Source organism: Panulirus ornatus, chromosome 50, assembly GCF_036320965.1.
Source record: "Panulirus ornatus isolate Po-2019 chromosome 50, ASM3632096v1, whole genome shotgun sequence".
Classification (NCBI taxonomy): Eukaryota; Metazoa; Arthropoda; class Malacostraca; order Decapoda; family Palinuridae; genus Panulirus; species Panulirus ornatus.
This window is the reverse complement of record NC_092273.1, coordinates 27,605,584-27,625,647: the sequence shown is the minus strand read 5'-3', so window position 1 is coordinate 27,625,647 and position 20,064 is coordinate 27,605,584. Positions and strand designations below refer to the sequence as shown.

Here is a 20,064-nt window from a genome sequence, read left to right as displayed (position 1 = left end):
TTTTCCTAGCGCTACCTCGCTCACATGAGGGGGGAGGGGGATGGTAATTCATGTGTGGCGAGGTGGCGATGGGAATAAATAAAGGCAGACAGTGTGAATTGTGTGCTTGGGTATATATGTATGTGTTTGTGTGTGTATATATATGTGTACATTGAGATGTATAGGTATGTATATTTGCGTGTGTGGACGTGTATGTATATACATGTGTATGGGGGTGGGTTGGGCCATTTCTTTCGTCTGTTTCCTTGCGCTACCTCGCAAACGCGGGAGACAGCGACAAAGCAAAATAAATAAAAATAATATATATATATATATATATATATATATATATATATATATATATATATATATATATATATATATGTATATATATATATATATATATATATATATATATATATATATATATATATATATATATATATATATCCTAGCCTGAGTTTGGTACCCATTTTATCGACTAACCCTCAGGGATGGATGAACAGCTGGGATGACTGCCGTAACCAGGATTCGAACCTATGCGGTCGACACTGTACTAGCTACATATGAACGGAAAGAAATCTTTTCCACAGGACAATATTATGAATCATTCAAGAGTTGAAGAAAATGGTTTGGATGATAAACGAGCAGAACTGATTGTTCTTCCCGATGCATTTTATTGTCCGGGCGATGTGTTCTCTGGACAAGTTGGCATAGTTAGCATATTCCATCATCTGCATTTGTTCTCTCTCTCTCTCTCTCTCTCTCTCTCTCTCTCTCTGCCTCCTTCTTCTGTGTACTGCAGCAAATGTGTGTTTACGATTATGTACTGAAAGGACAGGTCGGGTGTCGTAAGCAAACGATACCACATCTTCAGGAGTGAAGTCCTACCTATCGCAATTAGAATACAGACTTTGATGAATTGAAATGTACACTCCGCTTTTTCTCCCAGTTGCTTGTGATGTAAAATTAAGGTGAATGAAATAATGAGGGGATGATATAGAAAACATATTTATGAGAAATAGTAGAGTTAGTGAAGTTTTGAAAGATGTAGAGAAACAAAAAACAACTGAATTGGGCATTTCAAGATATATGGCACATATTGAAGGCGTCAGCATCAATATGTAAAAAAAAAGAATGTATTATTCAAAAAACTTAGTATCTTACAGGAGTTAGTAAGGCCAACGCAGATTTTGCTCAGTGACTCAAGTAATTTAAGTGTACAAATTGATTCACCCTTGATAATCTTTATGGAAAGAGTATGCATACACACGTTTAGTGTGTGTGTGTGTGTGTAACTTATGGTTTTTAATTCTGTAAGAAAAAAAGTTCCGTAAGCTTAAAGATTCCTGTTTCTCATGTTGTATAGCCTATCCATCAGACCTGATGTGTGTGGTTGTTTTTCCCGTGGCTAGTCAGTCAGTTTCTCGATTGGTTTTTGGTAATTTTTCTGTATATTTTGATTTGTAACTCCGAAAAAAAAAATTATTTTATGATCCCCGCCACATTTTTTATTTAATAGCTTAGCATTTTCATTTAATAGCTTAATGTTTTCATAGCCTAGCCAAAGCGACTTTATATAATCCCTGTCATGATTCAATAACCTAGCCTATAACTCCGCCTCCATAGCTATATTTAATAGCATTATTTATGACGCTCGCATATAATCTCTGCCTCTATCATGTCTTCGAAGGTGTCTAACAACCTATCCTTGAGAGCACTTCCAGCGCGTTGGCTCATTCGTACAAATTTCTGCTGCCGATCTTTTGAGAAGGTATCCATGTTGTCGTCGGTTATATCTTCAAGACGCACCACATCATCGTCCTCACTCAGTGCAGTGGGAACTAGAAATATCGCTGACAAACAGCCGAACATCATATTATCATTGAACTCCCGGCGGAGTTCTTCGTAAGTGAAGGGCACTGGAGCCCCTCCAGCTTCCAGAACACTCTTGAAAGAGTCGTAGTAAGTGCTCAGAAAGGCCTGGAAGTTGGTCTTGCGGTCATGGCCGTCAAAGCTCGAGTACAAGAAGTAGTTAAGATCCAACACAGGTGAGACTTGGCGCATATACTGAAGATCGACCAACATTACTTCGATGGGAACTCCAGCGGCATCGTACCTGAAAAAGATATTATTTCTTTATTCATATATTATTTGACGAGTGTACGTTTGGGTATAATCAAGAGTATATTGCTATATAAACACGATAAAAGATGGATTTACTGAAGCAACTTGAGGATGTGCGGTATATGGTTTCAGTGAGAAGAAAGCAATAAGTAGTAGCAGAGGATTTGGAAGGGTTTACAGGAGGATATAGGGAGTCAAGTCATTTTATGCTAAGGGAATGTTTGACAAGAAAAAATTAAATGAGGATATGCAATTCTACAGATCATTACGCATTATGCCTTATGGGATTTTTGTTCTGAAAATATCTAGGGTTACAGCTTGCATAACGCCACATTATGATATTAAAATCAGCTGTGTTAGATTCCTGTCATTCCCAACACAGACAGAAATTTGCTGATGTGATCTGTTAGTGACTGGTGTTGTTGTCAGGACAAAATTTCGCAAACGTACCTGAAAAGGAAGTTGTTGGTCCAGCAGTCTCCGTGGATGAGGACTGAAAATTTAGTGTTGAGGGTGAGTAGGCTATCGAAATACGTTTCCACGGCCTCGTCTTTGATGTTGCGGATCCATTTCACCACATGTTCGTAGTTCGGTACCTGTGGGCATATGGTAAGGTTTAATTCACATCCCAGTTACCTGATTATTTGATTAATGTTTATGAATCAAGGCTAGACATTAGCTAATGTTATACTGACTGTGGCATTATAGATAACGTCATCACTTGCAGAATCGTCTAGGCTCTTTCAGGTTGATGTACTTTTGTCTAAGAAAACACTGGACGCTAGACAGTACAGGTTTCATGTAATGAGGAGCATGTCACAGAACTTATTCGAATTGAACAACGCTAACCGCTGCACCACGGAGGCATCCACTACCAGATCCTTCTTTGCCACAGTGGTACTGGATCCCCGTTTAAAAGATTGAGCATCCCTAATCCGAAAACCCGAAATCGCAAATGCTGAAAAGTTCGATATTTTTTTGACGTTAGTTTGTTACCAACCATTGTCGCCGCTAGACCTACATGCATTACTCATTGTGTTTTATTGCATATTCTCTGCTCTGTGATACAAAGATGTTGAAAATATCAAAAAGGCCTGTAGATAATGATGCTCCAGTTGTTCATTTACTGATCGACAGTGAAAATGGTCTTGAATCAAGGTGAAAGTGATAAGAGACGTTGAAGATGACATTGTTAACACTTTACATCATGCAAGTCTCAGCACGATGTAAACAAAGCGGAACTCGTCGCTGCAAATCCTTGTAGTGGGACGAGGCGAGAATACTGCACGAGGGCTTACAAATTACGAAGATATTTGAAGCGGTTTACATCGCTACCAAAGACAACGTTAACACAAGGTCTGGGTTCATCTGCTGGTCTCGTCAGGCAGCAGAGATCGCTTTGAACGAGTGAAGGCAGCAGAACAAGCTATCCAATCAGAGCGCGACACGCCAAGGCGTCCGTCCGGATGACCATGACTTGTTGGGGAATATGGTCCTACCGATTCCTGGAATAAGTATCTTCTGAGGAAGACCTTTGAACGGTCGAAACGTTGGGGTATGTCTCAGCTCTAACCCATTTGTTTGCATACCATCCTGTTTTCCATAACTCATGTATATGGAAATATTCCAAAATCCGAAAAATCCAAAATCCGAAACACTTCTGGTCCCAAGCATTTCGGATAAAGGATACAACCTGTAAACACATTCTTAGACTGCGTTAGTTTTTAAATTTTCTAACTACCGGGCATATTTCAATATTGTGCCTACAGTTCTTTTATTAGAATTATAAGCATATCTCAATAAATTTTGCTTACTTAATAAATTGTCAAAAAAAAAAAGCACACCTTTTCCACTATCTCTGCTGCTCCCTCTAGCTGGTTGGAGACCATAGACTGAAACATCTTTCTGACGTTCTCATCTTCCAGCCAAGGCTCTGAGAAGACGTCCCAAGTCTTGTTTAGGCTACGGTTCGGGAGACTCCTCTCCAGCAGGATCGAGGCGGCGTGCATCCTCCCCAGCTCCTGCAGCACCAACGTAGCGTGTGGCACGTCAAGACCCCGTCGCCTGTCGTACATCCGGAAACCCTTGGCGCGAAGGTCCTCCAGCAACAACACCTCCTTGCCCTTTTCGTAGCTACCGTAATAGGCCTTGGGGATTCTGGAAAAAGGAAACTCGACAGTGGTTTGCGTTGATCCTAGGAAAAGAAACTCGGTATTCATTTTATTTATGGAAATTCAAGATGACATTTCTTGTTTTTTTTTTTTTTTGGGGGGGGGAATTCTTGGAAAAGGGAACTCGCAGTGATTGTGGCATTGGGGATCCTGGAAATGAAGCTGAGTAACGTTTTTGGCTCAGGAATCCAGTGAAAAGAAGTTCGATCCTAGAGTGATTTAATGCTACACACACACACACACACACACACACACACACATATATATATATATATATATATATATATATATATATATATATATATAGGTACAGTAGGGTGGAGGGTCAAGTCAATTGGGAGGTGAGTTTGAATGGAGAAAAACTGGAGGAAGTGAAGTGTTTTAGATATCTGGGAGTGGATCTGGCAGCGGATGGAACCATGGAAGCGGAAGTGGATCATAGGGTGGGGGAGGGGGCGAAAATCCTGGGGGCCTTGAAGAATGTGTGAAGTCGAGAACATTATCTCGGAAAGCAAAAATGGGTATGTTTGAAGGAATAGTGGTTCCAACAATGTTGTATGGTTGCGAGGCGTGGGCTATGGATAGAGTTGTGCGCAGGAGGATGGATGTGCTGGAAATGAGATGTTTGAGGACAATGTGTGGTGTGAGGTGGTTTGATCGAGTAAGTAACGTAAGGGTAAGAGAGATGTGTGGAAATAAAGAGAGCGTGGTTGAGAGAGCAGAAGAGGGTGTTTTGAAGTGGTTTGGGCACATGGAGAGGATGAGTGAGGAAAGATTGACCAAGAGGATATATGTGTCGGAGGTGGAGGGAACAAGGAGAAGAGGGAGACCAAATTGGAGGTGGAAAGATGGAGTGAAAAAGATTTTGTGTGATCGGGGCCTGAGCATGCAGGAGGGTGAAAGGAGGGCAAGGAATAGAGTGAATTGGAGCGATGTGGTATACCGGGGTTGACGTGCTGTCAGTGGATTGAAGCAGGGCATGTGAAGCGTCTGGGGTAAACCATGGAAAGTTCTGTGGGGCCTGGATGTGGAAAGGGAGCTGTGGTTTCGGTGCATTACTACGTGACAGCTACATTCACAGAGAACCAATCACTTTCCTCTCTTCCTACACGTACGCATGCCTTACATCCTCGATAAAAACTTTTCACTGCTTCTAACAACTTGCCTCCCACACCATATATTCTTAATACCTTCCACAGAGCATCTCTATCAACTCTATCATATGCCTTCTCCAGATCCATAAATGCTACATACAAATCCATTTGCTTTTCTGAATATTTCTCACATACATTCCTCAAAGCAAACACCTGATCCACACATCCTCTACCACTTCTGAAACCACACTGCTCTTCCCCAATCTGATGCTCTGTACATGCCTTCACCCTCTCAACCAATACCCTCCCATATAATTTCCCAGGAATACTCAACAAACTTATACCTCTGTAATTTGAGCACTCACCTTTGTCCCCTTTGCCTTTGTACAATGGCAATATGCAAGCATTCCACCAATCCTCAGGCACCTCACCATGAGTCTTACATACATTAAATAACCTTACCAACCAGTCAACAATACAGTAACCCCCCTTTTTTACAAATTCCACTGCAATACCATCCAAACCCGCTGCCTTGCCGGCTTTCATCTTCCGCAAAGCTTTTACTACCTCTTCTCTGTTTACCAAATCATTTTCCCTAACCCTCTCACTTTGCACACCACCTCGACCCAAACACACTATATCTGCCACTCTATCATCAAACACATTCAACAAACCTTCAAAATACTCGCTCCACCTCCTTCTCACATCACCACTACTTGTTATCATCTCCCCATTAGCCCCCTTCACTGAAGTTCCCATTTGTTCCCTTGTCTTACGCACTTTATTTACCTCCTTCCAAAACATCTTTTTATTCTCCCTAAAATTTAATGATACTCTCTCACCCCAACTCTCATTTGCCCTCTTTTTCACCTCTTGCACCTTTCTCTTGACTTCCTGCCTCTTTCTCTTACACATCTCCCACTCGTTTGCATTATTTCCCTGCAAAAATCGTCCAAATGCCTCTCTCTTCTCTTTCACTAACAATCTTACCTATTCATCCCACCACTCACTACCCTTTTTAATCTGCCCACCTCCCACTCTTCTCATGCCACAAGCATCTTTTGTGCAAGCCATCACTGCTTCCCTAAATGCATCCCATTCCTCCCCCACTCCCCTTACCTCCTTTGTTCTCACCTTTTTCCATTCTGTACTCAGTCTCTCCTGATACTTCCTCACACAAGTCTCCTTCCCAAGCTCTCTTACTCTAACCACTCTCTTCACCCCAACATTCTCTCTTTATTCTGAAAACCTCTACAAATCTTCACCTTCGCCTCCACAAGATAATGATCAGACATCCCTCCAGTTGCATCTCTCAGCACATTAAGATAAAATAAGATAAGATACTTTATTCGTCAAATTGTTATACAAAATGTAATAGAAAATGAAATTCGTTTTGGCTTTAGAGCTCCTTAGTAGTTGTAAAAAAAGACATTAAAATATTAACAAGAAATATTGCATAGGTTATTTCATATAAAATGTTACTTTGCTATTGTGTACATGCGATATCAGCTTGTCACCATCCCTATCATGAACCATCACCTACAGTTATCATGAAGCTTAAAGCTAGAAGTTATAGTGATGATAGATGATTGAAAAGCAGAATGCTTTTAGGTACAAACGACTTTTTGTATCTATCAGTGCGCAGCTTGGGCAGAGCTAGCCTTCTACCAGATTTAAGATACGTGTAACAATCATGTAGCGGATGCGTTACATCTTTCATCATTCTGTCTACTTGTTTCATTGTACCTTCTTGATAAAGCTCACTCAGGGATGTGGTCTCTGCACCTAGTTTTCTTGCTTTCTTAACAATCCTTCCCAACTTCTTTTTATCTTTGCAAGTAAGTTTTACATACCAGGCAGTGATTGAAAAATTTATAACTGATTCTAAAATTGATTTGTAAAATAGGCTAATTACCATTTTATCTACATGTAGGTTATGCAAGATACGTACAAAGTGTAATCTTTGGTTACATTTCCTTGTATTAACACTTCCCTTCAACTGGTCATCAGTCATAAAGCCCAAATACTTATACTGGTTTACTCTTTCTACGTTTTCCTCCTCAATTGTTAATAGGTCTGGTACGTGTTTATTTTTAGTTCTGAAATCAAATATCATCTCTTTCGTTTTCTTTACATTAAGCTCCAAAAAATTTTGTTTACTCCAGTCAACGAATTTTTTAACTTGAGTTAAATAGCCTTCATAATTATTATTTACAATTTTTCCTAAGATAACTGTATCGTCAGCATATTTTATAATAGTACAATCATCAATTTCACTTCTACAATCATCTGTATACAAGGTGAAAAGAGCTGGGGACAATACACAACCTTGGGGGGCTCCTGTGTTGGTGACTATCACATTAGACTTAACATTATTTACATTGGTATATTGGGGTCTCTGGGTTAAAAAGCTAAAAATCCATGTTAAGATATTTCTATTTACACCCAATTCTAGCATTTTATTGAGCAAAATATGAGGTTGCATTGTATTAAATGCTGAACTAAAATCAATGTATAGTGCTCTAATTTGTGATTTGGGCTTATCTAAATGCTTATTAATATCATTTCATAGTACAAGTGTTGCATCCTGTACACTCCTATTATTACGATAAGCAAATTGCATAGGGTCTTTTAAATTATTTGTTTTTTCATAGATATAGTTTTTCACAATGCTTTCTAAACATTTCATAATATTAGATGTTAGTACTACAGGTCTGAAGTCTTTATGATCTTTTGGGTGATTAATTTTTGCAATAGGTTTCACTTCAGATTCTTTCCATTTATAAGGCACCAGTCCCTGATCCAGCGAGTCCTGAAATAATGTGGTCAGTACGGGTGTCAATTGTTTTGCACAGCATTTAAGTACCCTAGCAGGTATCCCGTCTGGCCCTGTAGCTTTACCTGCCCGAATATTCTGCAGGGACTTCTGTACGTCTTCTTGCCTAATTATAATTCTTTCATCATTGTTAGATTGAATTTCTGTCATTACCTCATTACACGCATCACTGAAATCATGTCTTTCAAATCTCGCAAAGAACGCGTTCATTTCATTTACATATGTGTTGATATTTTCCGGTTCAGGCACACTTTGTTTCTTCTTGTGCCCGCACAGGGTTTTAAGTCCTTTCCAAGCGTCTTTTACTCTGTTTTAAACAAGCCTTCAACTTTTTCTTTGTATATTCTTTTCGATTCAGTAATTTTTTTTATCAATATTACTTTGCAATGTTCTTCTTTCAACATCACTTCCATTTCGCATGAGTCTGTGTTTTTCATTTAGCATAGATTTTAGTTCTTTTTTAATCCATGGTTTATTGTTTGGGTATATCTTTATTGTTTTTGTAGGTACGATCATATCAAAGTAAAAGTGAAAGTATTCATTGAAAATATCTAAGTTAGTGTTGATATCAGTCCTGTTTTCTATCAGGACAGACCAGTCTGTACAGTCAAAACACGCTTGTAATCGTTGTCTCTTGTTATCGTCCCATTCTCTAATTTCAATTTCTTTCGATTTGACTCTTTTCAGTAATTGTTTATATGTAGGTACACAGTATAGCATGTTATGGTCTCCATTTCCAATGTTTGCTCGTTTAAAAACTTTATATCCATCTTTAATATTACAATACATCTTATCCAGTGTCGCCTTACCTCTTGTGGGACACTTTACTGTTTGTTCGTACGTACGGACTTTTCCTTGAAAATCACAATGATTAAAATCTCCTAAAATAATTATTGCACTGTTCGGGCTCTCATTTTCACAGTTTGTAACACAATTTTCTAGTATATCAGCTGCTATAACTTCGTTCGCATCCGGGGGTATATATACAAGTACTAGGATTATCTTATTAAATTCACGTGGTAGATAAAAGGGTCGACAGGTGAACGCTAAATACTCGATGTTGTTGTCACAGTAGCTCTTCTTAACATTAATTTGTGAACACCATCTGTCATTCACGTAAGCGGCAACCCCACACCCTCGGTCCTTTTGGGCGCCTATCAATTAATACGTAATCCAGTAACGCTCTCTGGCCACCTCTCCTACTTACATACGTATACTTATGTATATCTCGCTTCTTAAACCAGGTATTCCCAATCACCAGTCCTTTTTCAGCGCATAAATCTACAAGCTCTTCACCATTTCCATTTACAACACTGAACACCCCATGTATACCAATTATTCCCTCAACTGCCACATTACTCACCTTTGCATTCAAATCACCTATCACTATAACCCGGTCTCGTGCATCAAAACCACTAAGACACTCATTCAGCTGCTCCCAAATCACTTGCCTCTCATGATCTTTCTTCTCATGCCCAGGTGCATATGCACCAATAATCACCCATCTCTCTCCATCAACTTTCAGTTTTACCCATATCAATCTAGAGTTTACTTTCTTACACTCTATCACATACTCCCACCACTCCTGTTTCAGGAGTAGTGCTACTCCTTCCCTTGCTCTTGTCCTCTCACTAACCTCTGACTTTACTCCCAAGACATTCCCAAACCACTCTTCCCCTTTACCCTTGAGCTTCGTTTCACTCAGAGCCAAAACATCCAGGTTCCTTTCCATAAACATACTACCTATCTCTCCTTTTTTCTCATCCTGGTTACATCCACACACATTTAGACACCCCAATCTGAGCCTTCGAGGAGGATGAGCACTCCCCGCGTGACTCCTTCTGTTTCCCCTTTTAGAGAGTTAGAAATATATATATATATATATATATATATATATATATATATATATATATATATATATATAGTAACACTATATTTGGTCTTTGCGGAGGCAATATTTAGTGTCTTTCGAGGCAGTATGTGGTCTTTTTTGGCGGCAATATTTTGTATTTTTGAAGTTGATATTTAGACTTTTTTTTTAGTCTTTTTGGAGGCAATATTTTGTCTTTTAGAGGTAATATTTGATCTTACGGAGGCAATATTTAGTCATCTGGGGGGTAATATTTAGTCTCTTTCGTGGCAATGTGTGTTCTTTTGGAAGGCAAATTTATCTTTTTGGAGGCATTATTTTAAGATGAATTGCTCCGTGGTAACAGGACATTACCTAACAAGACGCAGTTAGAAATGATTTTTGATTTGATTCTTCTCAAAGGCATCGAAGAAGAGAAACTACATTGACCTTTGGATTGGATACCTTTACTGCGCGAATACTTTCCATGCAAAGTACCGCCTGTAACTTAACATTACTGTTGATGTAATGGCGCTAATACGCCACACTATACGTATCCTCTTCGTCTTATTTAATCCTAATCTTAAAGGAACTGGACACAGTTCACTCACCTGATTCCGTGATGCCCATATCGTTCCAGGATTTCGCTCATCCTGGGGAAGATCTCGAGGTAGCAGGTCCCTTCCCTGACAAAGTAGGTCTGCATCATGCCCAGAAATTGCCCCGAGCCGTAGACGCGGTTCATTTTCGCCACGTAGGTCTTCTCCCGGGGTACCCCATCCACAGCGTACTGGACCACGACGCTGGTTACCTCGCAGGCATAGTTATCGCCCTTCTTGGTGAAGTTTTTGATCTGCCAGGAGAGCAGTTGGGCCTCGCTGCCCTTGTCGATCTCCAGAGTTTTTCGCACACTCTCCTCCGTCAGGATTGTACGAGCTGCGTCCTGAGGAGCCTCTCCTTCTTCTTGCCCAATCTTGTTCGTCAGGTGGGTCTTAGCTGCGCCCTGGGGAACCTCGCTCACTTCTTGCGTGCTCTTCTCCATCAGGTTTGTCTGAGCTGTGTCCTGAGGAACCTCCTCATCTTTTTGTACACTGTCCTCCGTCAGATGGGACTTAGCCTCGCCCTGGGGAACCTCTCCCAGTTTTCGCACCGTCTCCTCCGTCAGGTGGGTCTTACTTTCACCGTGGGGAACTTCAACTTTTTGCACACTCCCCTCCGTCATGTGGGTCTGAGCTTCGCCCCCAGGAGCCTTTCTCACTTCCTCCACTGCGAAGAAAACGCTTATTCAGTTACTTCTCAAACGTCAGAGATAAAACGTTGTGCTGGGAAGGTTTGATTTGAATTGATACAAATATTTTTCCCTCGTAGAGTATATAACAAAAAAAAATCTTAACCTAAATTTTTAGTGATAAAAGTCATGTGTCAAGGCCGTATACCATACCGTCCTACCCCAGGAGTCCTTTCTGTCCTTATGACTTTCCCTCAGCAATCAGAAAGCTGGCCACGTCCATCGGTTGAGTCGTAAATGATTCGCGTCTTCCCTCTGGTAGTTAAATTGTTGGCATGAAGGGTTTTAGGACGTGTTGAAACGTCGTTCGTTCTTGTTGTAGTGAAGGATGATGTCCAGGAGCGTAAGTGGGAGAGTGTGACTCGTGTTTATCTGGGGAGTGTAACTCGTGCTTGTCTAGGAAGTGTGGTTTATGAAGGGTGAAAGTCTGATGGGTTGAGTTTAAGACCGAGCTGGGAGGTCGGTTGTTTAATGCTTGACGGGTTATTTTAATGTTTTGTCAGTGTTTTGATGGTTAGAGATGGGCGATCTGTGCATAGAGGTTACCTGAAATGTGAAGAAGGAGTAAGCTTTTTATTTCTTATTGCAGATTAGAAGTTAGTTCTTGAGAGCTTACGTTCGGAGGAGTCTAATGCTGTTGTATGAGTAACTGAGTGACAAGCATGTTAAGGTGGGATGTTTATTTCACTGTGAAGGTGTTGAGGGCTTATGGTTGCTAGGTAGCTAGTGATTGGTCCAGGTGGTTGACAGCTATATATTTGCTTGTAAGAGGATGGAAGACCCGGCAGGTAAGGCATAGTTTGAAGATGAGCGGATGAATTGTTTGTATAGGATGTTGAAGATTTTTTTTTCTTGCCCAAATCCGGTGCCAGTTAGTGTTCTGAGGCCAATTATTTTGAACGTTGTTTTTGTGTTGTTATTAGTGTGGGGAGTGAATGTCATATGTGCGTCGTATGTAGCGCCTAGAATAGTTGATATATAGTTCAGAGGGAGTGACTGTCCATTTCAAGGTAACTTCAGGTGTGCGCTGAATTCATATTTGTCTAAGGTTAATAGAGCGATTGAGGATTTCTTTGGTGATCCTGACATTCTGTTCTGGGAGAACTAATGTTCCAACTGTGTGATGTACATCTGCATTGATTGCTACTGCTACCGTGGTGTCGAGGTGGTGTGATATACGACTTTGAGGTCGTCTGCATACGTAAGGACCTTCACAGCAAGGTTTGCTTGAGGCAATGGGATGTCATGTATGAAGAGACTGAAGAGAGCTGCAGAAAGTACTGCTCCTTGGGAAGTCCATCATAAAATTTAAGTGTTTTCGAGGAGAGGCTGTTGTGATTCACTCTGGCCTGGCGGCTGGCTCTCATATTGGTCAACAATTTTTTTGTAATTGTTGTGGAGGGCGGTGACAAGCATTCTTTATGTGAGGATGTGCAGGAACACGGGTCAAATGCTTTGTAGGTGTCTATAGCCACTCGTACTGCACGGGAGGGGGTTGTGGGTTGTGGCTGATTCAATCTATCGAGGATGTTTTTTGTGAGTGCATTATATATATATATATATATATATATATATATATATATATATATATATATATATATATATATATACATATATATATATATATATGTAAATATATATATTATACTTTGTCGTTGTCTTCCGCGTTAGCGAGGTAGCGCAAGGAAACAGACGAAAGAATGGCCCAACCCACCCACATACACATGTATATACATACACGTCCACACACACAAATATACATACCTATGCATCTCAACGTATACATATATATACACACACAGACATATACATACATACACATGTACATGATTCATACTGTCTGCCCTAATTCATTCACGTCGCCACCCTGCCACACATGAAATGAAAACCCCCTCCCCCCGCATGTGCGCGGAAAGACAACAAAGGCCACATTCGTTCACACTAAGTCTCTAACTGTCATGTATAATGCACCGAAACCACAGCTCCCTTTCCACATCCAGGCCCCACAGAACTTTCCATGGTTTACCCCAGACGCTTCACATGCCCTGGTTCAATCCACATTACATCGACCCCGTTATACCGCATCGTTCCAATTCACTCTGTTCCTTGCACACCTTTCACCCTCCTGCATGTTCAGGCCCCGATCACTCAAAATCTTTTTCACTCCATCTTTCCTCCTCCAGTTTGGTCTCCCACTTCTCCTCGTTCCCTCCACCTCTGACACATATATCCTCTTGGTCGATCTTTCCTCACTCATTCTCTCTATGTGACCAAACCATTTCAAAACACCCTCTTCTGCTCTCTCAACCACACTCTTTTTATTACCACACATCTCTCTTACCTTTTCATTACTTACTCGATCAAACCACATCACACCACATATTGTCTTCAGACATCTCATTTCCAGCACATCCACCCTCCTCCGCACAACTCTATTTATAGCTCACGCCTAGCAACCATATGACATTGTTGGAACCACTATTCCTTCAAACATACTCATTTTTACTTTTAGGATGACGTTCTCGACTTCCACACATTCCTCAACGCTCCCAGAACTTTCGCCCCCTCCCCCACCCTATGATTCACTTCCGCTTCCATGGTTCCATCCGTTGCCAAGTCCACTCCCAGATATCGAAAACACTTCACTTTCTCCATTTTTTTTTTCCGTTCAACCTTACCTCCCAGTTGACTTGTCCCTCAACCCTAATGTACCTAATAAACTTGCTCTTATTCACATTTACTCTCAGCTTTCTTCTTTCTCACACTTTACCAAACTCATTCACCAGCTTCTGCAGTTTCTCACCCGAATCAGCCACCAGCGCTGTATCATGAGCGAACAACAACTGACTCACTTCCCAAACTCTCTCATCCGAAACAGATGGCATACTTTCCCCTCTTCCCAAAACTCTTGCATTTACCTCCCTAACAACCCCATCCGTAGACAAATTAAAAAACCATGGATACATCACGCATCACTGCCGCAAATCAGCATTCACTGAGAACCAATCACTTTCCTCTCTTCCTACACATACACATGCCTTACATCCTCGATAAAAACTTTTCACTGCTTCTAACAACTTACCTCCCACACCATATATTCTTAATTCCTTCCACAGAGCATCTCTATTAACTCTATCATATGCCTTCTCCAGATCCATAAATGCTACATACAAATCCATTTGCTTTTCTAAGTATTTCTCATACATTTTTAAAGCAAATACCTGAACCACACATCCTTTACCACTTCTGAAACCACACTGCTCTTCCCCAATCTGATGTTCTGTACATGCCTTCACCCTCTCAATCAATACCCTCCCATATAATTTCCCAGGAATACTCAACAAACTTATACCTCTGTAATTTGAGCACTCACTTTTATCCCCTTTGCCTTTGTACAATGGCACTATGCACGCATTCCGCCAATCCTCAGGTATGTCACCATGAGTCATGCATACATTAAATATCCTTCCCAACCAGTCAATAATACAGTCACCCCCTTTTTAGATAAATTCCACTGCAATACCATCCAAACCCGCTGCCTTGACAGGCTTTCATCTTCCGGAAAGCTTTTACTACCTCTTCTCTGTTTACCAGATCATTCTCACTAACCCTCTTACTTTGCACACCACCTCGACAAAACACCCTATATCTGCCACTCTATCATCAAACACATTCAACAAACCTTCAAAATACTCACTCCATCTCCTCACTTCACCACTACTTGTTATCACCTCACCATTTGCCCCCTTCACTGATGCTCCCATTTGTTCCCTTGTCTTACGCACTTTGTTTATCTCCTTCCAAAACATCTTTTTATTCTCCCTAAAATTTAATGATACTCTCTCACCCCAACTCTCATTTCCCCTCTTTTTCGCCTCTCGTACCTTTCTCTTGACCTCCTGCCTCTTTCTTTTATACATCTCCCAGACATTTGCATTATTTCCCTGCAAAAGTCGTCCATATGCCTCTCTCTTCTCTTTCATTAATAATCTTACTTCTTCATCCACCACTCACTACCCTTTCTAATCTGCCCACGTCTCACGCATCTCATGCCACAAGCATCTTTTGCTCAAGCCACCACTGCTTCCCTAAATACATCCCATTCCTCCCCCACTCCCCTTACGTCCTATGCTCTCACCTTTTTCCATTCTGTACTCAGTCTCTCCTGGTACTTCCTCACACAAGTCTCCTTCCCAAACTCACTTACTCTCACCACTCTCTTCACCCCAACGTTCTCTCTTCTTTTGTGAAAACCTCTACAAATCTCTCCACTTGCACCTCTCAGCACATTAGCATCCAAAAGTCTTTCTTTCGCGCGCCTATCAATTAACACGTAATCCAATAACGCTCTCTGGCCATCTCTCCTACTTACATACGTATACTTATGTATATTTCTCTTTTTAAACCAGGTATTCCCAAACACCAGTCCTTTTTCAGCACATAAATCTACAAGCTCTTCACCATTTCCATTTACAACACTGAACACCCCATGTACCCCAATTATTCCCTCAACTGCAAAATTACTCACCTTTGCATTCAAATCACCCATTACTATGATCCAGTCTCATGCATCAAAACTACTAACACACTCACTCAGCTGCTCCCAAAACACTTGCCTCTCATGATCTTTCTTCTCATGCCCAGGTGCATATGCACCAATAATCACCCATCTCTCTCCATCCACTTTCAGTTTTACCCATATCAATCTAGAGTTTACTTTCTTACACTCTATCACATACTCCCACCACTCCTGTTTCAGGAGTAGTGCTACTCCTTCCCTTGCTCTTGTTCATTACTAACCCCTGACTTTACTCCCAAAACATTCCCAAACCACTCTTCCCCTTTCCCTTGGCTTCGTTTCACTCAGAGCCAAAACATCAGGTTTCTTTCCATAAAACATAATTCTATCTCTCCTTTGTCTCATCTGGTTACATCCACACACATTTAGACACCCCAATCTGAGCCTTCGAGGAGAGAGCACTCCCGCGTGACTCCTTCTGTTTCCCCTTTTAGAGAGTTAGAAATATTTATATATATATATATATATATATATATATATATATATATATATATATATAATATATATATATATATCTAGTAGTAATCACTATATTTGTCTTTGCGGAGGCAATATTTAGTGTCTTTTCGAGGCAGTTGGTGTCTTTTTTGGCGGCAATATTTTGTTATTTTTGAAGTTGATATTTAGACTTTTTTTTTAGTCTTTTTGGAGGCAAGTATTTTGTCTTTTAGAGGTAATATTTGATCTTACGGAGGCAATATTTAGTATCTGGGAGGGTATATTTAGTCTCTTTCGTGGCAATGTGGTGTTCTTTTGGAAGGCAAATTTATTCCTTTTTGGAGCATTCTTATAAGATGAATTGCTCCGTGGTAACAGGACATTACCTACATGAACGCAGTAGAAATGATTTTTGATTTGATTCTTCTCCAAGCCTCCGAAAGAAGAGAAACTACATTGACCTAGTGGATTGGCTCCTTTATGCGCGGAATACTTTCCCTGCAAAAGTTACCGGCGGTAAACTTAACATTACTGTTGATGTAATGGCGCTAATAGCCACACGATACGTATCTCTTCGTCTTCTTTAATCCTAATCTTAAAGGAACTGGACACAGTTCACTCACCTGAAGTTCCGTGATGCCCATATCGTTCCAGGAGTTCGCTCTCCTGGAAGATCTCGTGGGTAGCGGGTCCTTCTGACAAGTAGGTTGCATCATGACCAGAAATTGCCCCGAGCCGTAGGACGCGGTTCATTTTCGCCACGTAGGTCTTCTCCCGGGTACCATCACAGCGTACTGGACCACGACGTGGGTACTCGCAGGCATAGTTATCGCCCTCTTGGTGAAGTTTTTGATCTGCCAGGAGAGCAGTTGGGCCTCGCTGCCCTTGTCGATCTCCAGAGTTTTTTCGCACACTCTCCTCCGTCAGGATTGTTCGAGCTGCGACCTGAGGAGCCTCTCTTCTTCTTGCCCAATCTTGTTCGTCAGGTGGTCTTTGCTGGCCCTGGGGAACCTCGCTCACTTCTTGCGTGCTCTTCTCACATCAGGTTTGTTCTGAGCTGGTCCTGAGGAACCTCCTCTTTTTTTGTTACACTGTTCCTCGTCAGATGGGGACTTTGCCTGCCTGGGGAACCTCTCCCAGTTTTCGCACCGTCTCCTCCGTCAGGTGGGTCTTACTTTCCCGTGGGGAACGTATCAATTTTTGCACACTCCCTCCGTATGTGGGTTGAGCTTCGCCCCAGGAGCCTTTCACACTTCTCCACTGCGAAGAAAACGTTATTCTGTTACTTCTCAAAACCGTCAGAGTAATGAAACGATGTGCTGGAAGGTTTGATTTGAATTGAAAAGATTTTTCCCTCCCTAGAGATATAAAAAAAATATCATTAACCTAAATTTTTAGTGATAAAAGTCATGTGTCAAGGCCGTTACCATAGTCTACCCCAGGAGTCCTGTCTGTCCTTATGACTTTCCCTCAGCAATCAGAAAGCTGGCCAACGTCCTTCGGTTGGTCGTAAATGATTCGCGTCTTCCCTTGGTAGTTAAATTGTTGGCATGAAGGGTTTAGGAGTGTTGAAAAATTGAAAAAAGTCGTTGTTCTTGTTGTAGTGAAGGAAGATGTCCAGGAGGTTAGTTGGGAGAGTGAGACTCGTGTTTATCTGGGGAGTGTAACTCGTGCTTGTCTAGGAAGTGTGGTTTATGAGGGTGAAAAGTTGATGGGTTGGCGTGTTTTAAGACCGAGCTGGGAGGTCGGTTGTTTAATGCTTGACGGGTTATTTTAATGTTTTGTCAGTTTTTTGTGGTTTAGAGATGGGCGATCTGTGAATAGAGGTTACTGAAATGTGAAGAAGGAGTAAGCTTTTTTTCTTATTGCAGATTAGAAGTTAGTTCTTGAGAGCTTACGTTCGGAGGTGCTAATGTGTTGTCATGAGTAACTGAGTGACAGCATGTGAAGGTGGGATGTTTTTTTCACTGTGAATGTGATTTGAGGGCTTCTGGTGTCTAGGTAGCTAGTGATTGGTCCAGTGTGGTTTTACAGTATATATTTGTTGTTAAGAGGATGGAAGACCCGGCAGGTTAAGGCATAGTTTGAAGATGAGGGAGGAATTGTTTGTTATGGATGTTAGAAGATTTTTTTTCTTGCCCAAATCCGGTGCCAGTTAGTGTTCTGAGGCCAATTATTTTTGAACGTTGATTTTGTGTTGTTATTAGTGGTGGGCATGTGATGTCATATGTGCGTCGTATGTAGCGCCTAGAATAGTTGATATATAGTTCAGAGGGGAGTGACTGTCCATTTCAAGGTAACTTCAGGTTTGTGCGCTAATTCATATTTGTCTTAAGGTTAATAGAGCGATTGAGGATTTCTTTGGTGATCCTGACATTCTGTTCTGGGAGAACTTATGTTCCAACTGTGTGAGTACATTGCCATGATTGTACGGCTTCGGGGTGTGAGGTGGTGGATATACGCTTTGAAGGTCGTCTGCATACGTAAGGACCTTCACAGCAAGTTTGTTGCGGCATGGGATGTATGTATGAAGAGACTGAGGAGAGCTGCAGAAAGTATGCTCCTTGGAAGTCCATATAAAAATTTAGTTGTTTTCGGGAGAGGGGGGGGGGGGGGCTGTTGTGATTTCACTTGGCCTGGCGGCTGCTTCATATTGGTCATCAATTTTTTTGTATTTGTTGTGGAGGGCGGTGACAGCATTCATTTATGTCGAGGATTGTCAGGAACACGGGTCAACTGTTTGTAGGTGTCTATTGCCACTCGTACTGCACGGAGAGGGGGTTGTGGTTGTGGCTGATTCAATCTATCGAGGATTGTTTTTTGTGTTGAGGTGCATTTATATATATATATATATATATCTACTATATATATTAATATATATATATAGTATATATTATATATATATAAATATAATATATTTATATATATATATATGTAAATCTATATATTATACTTTTCGTTGTCTCCGCTGTTAGCGAGGTAGGGCGCAATGAAACAGACGAATGGAAAGGCCCAACCCACCCACATACACATTGATATACATACACGTCCACAACACAAAATATACATACTATGCATCTAACGTATACATATATATTTACACACACAGGACCTATACATACATACACATGTACATGATTCATACTGTCTGCCCTAATTATTCACGTCGACCCTTGCCACCATGAAATGAAAACCCCCTCCCCCGCATGGTGCGCGGAAGACAACAAAGGCCACATTCGTTCAACTAAGCTCTTAACTGTCATGTATAATGCCCGAAACCACAGCCCTTTCCACATCCAGGCCCCACAGAACTTTCCATGGTTTACCCACAGACGCTTCACATGCCCTGGTTCAATCCACTTACATCGACCCGTTATACCACATCGTTCCAATTCATCTGTTCTTGCACCCTTTCACCCTCCTGCATGTTCAGGCCCCGATCACTCAAAACTCTTTTTCACTCCATTTTCCTCCTCAGTTTGGTCTCCAACTTTATCATCGTTCCCTCACCTCTGACACAGATATCCTCTTGGCGATCTTTCCTCATATTCCTCCCTTATGTGACCCAAACCATTTTAAACACCCTCTTCTGTCTTCAACCACCACTCTTTTTATTACCACAATCTCTTTTACTTTTCATTATTACTCGATCAAACCACTCCACACCAATATTGGCTTCAGACATCTCATTTCCAGCACATCC

The 20,064-nt window shown here is 41.1% G+C and overlaps 1 protein-coding gene across 1 annotated transcript in view; it reads right to left on the bottom strand.

Annotated features, from left to right (window-relative positions):
- Positions 1-633: 633 nt before the first annotated feature.
- LOC139764688 (uncharacterized) overlaps positions 634-20,064 on the bottom strand; it is a 44,355-nt gene continuing 24,924 nt past the window's right edge. Inside the window, exons 2-5 of the mRNA XM_071691572.1 lie at positions 10,668-11,322; positions 3,951-4,263; positions 2,557-2,702; positions 634-2,098 (exon numbers count right to left, since the gene is read on the bottom strand). Of these exons, the coding sequence (XP_071547673.1) occupies positions 1,624-2,098; positions 2,557-2,702; positions 3,951-4,263; positions 10,668-11,322 (1,589 nt within the window). The 3' untranslated portion in view covers positions 634-1,623. The remainder of the gene's footprint in view (positions 2,099-2,556; positions 2,703-3,950; positions 4,264-10,667; positions 11,323-20,064) is intronic.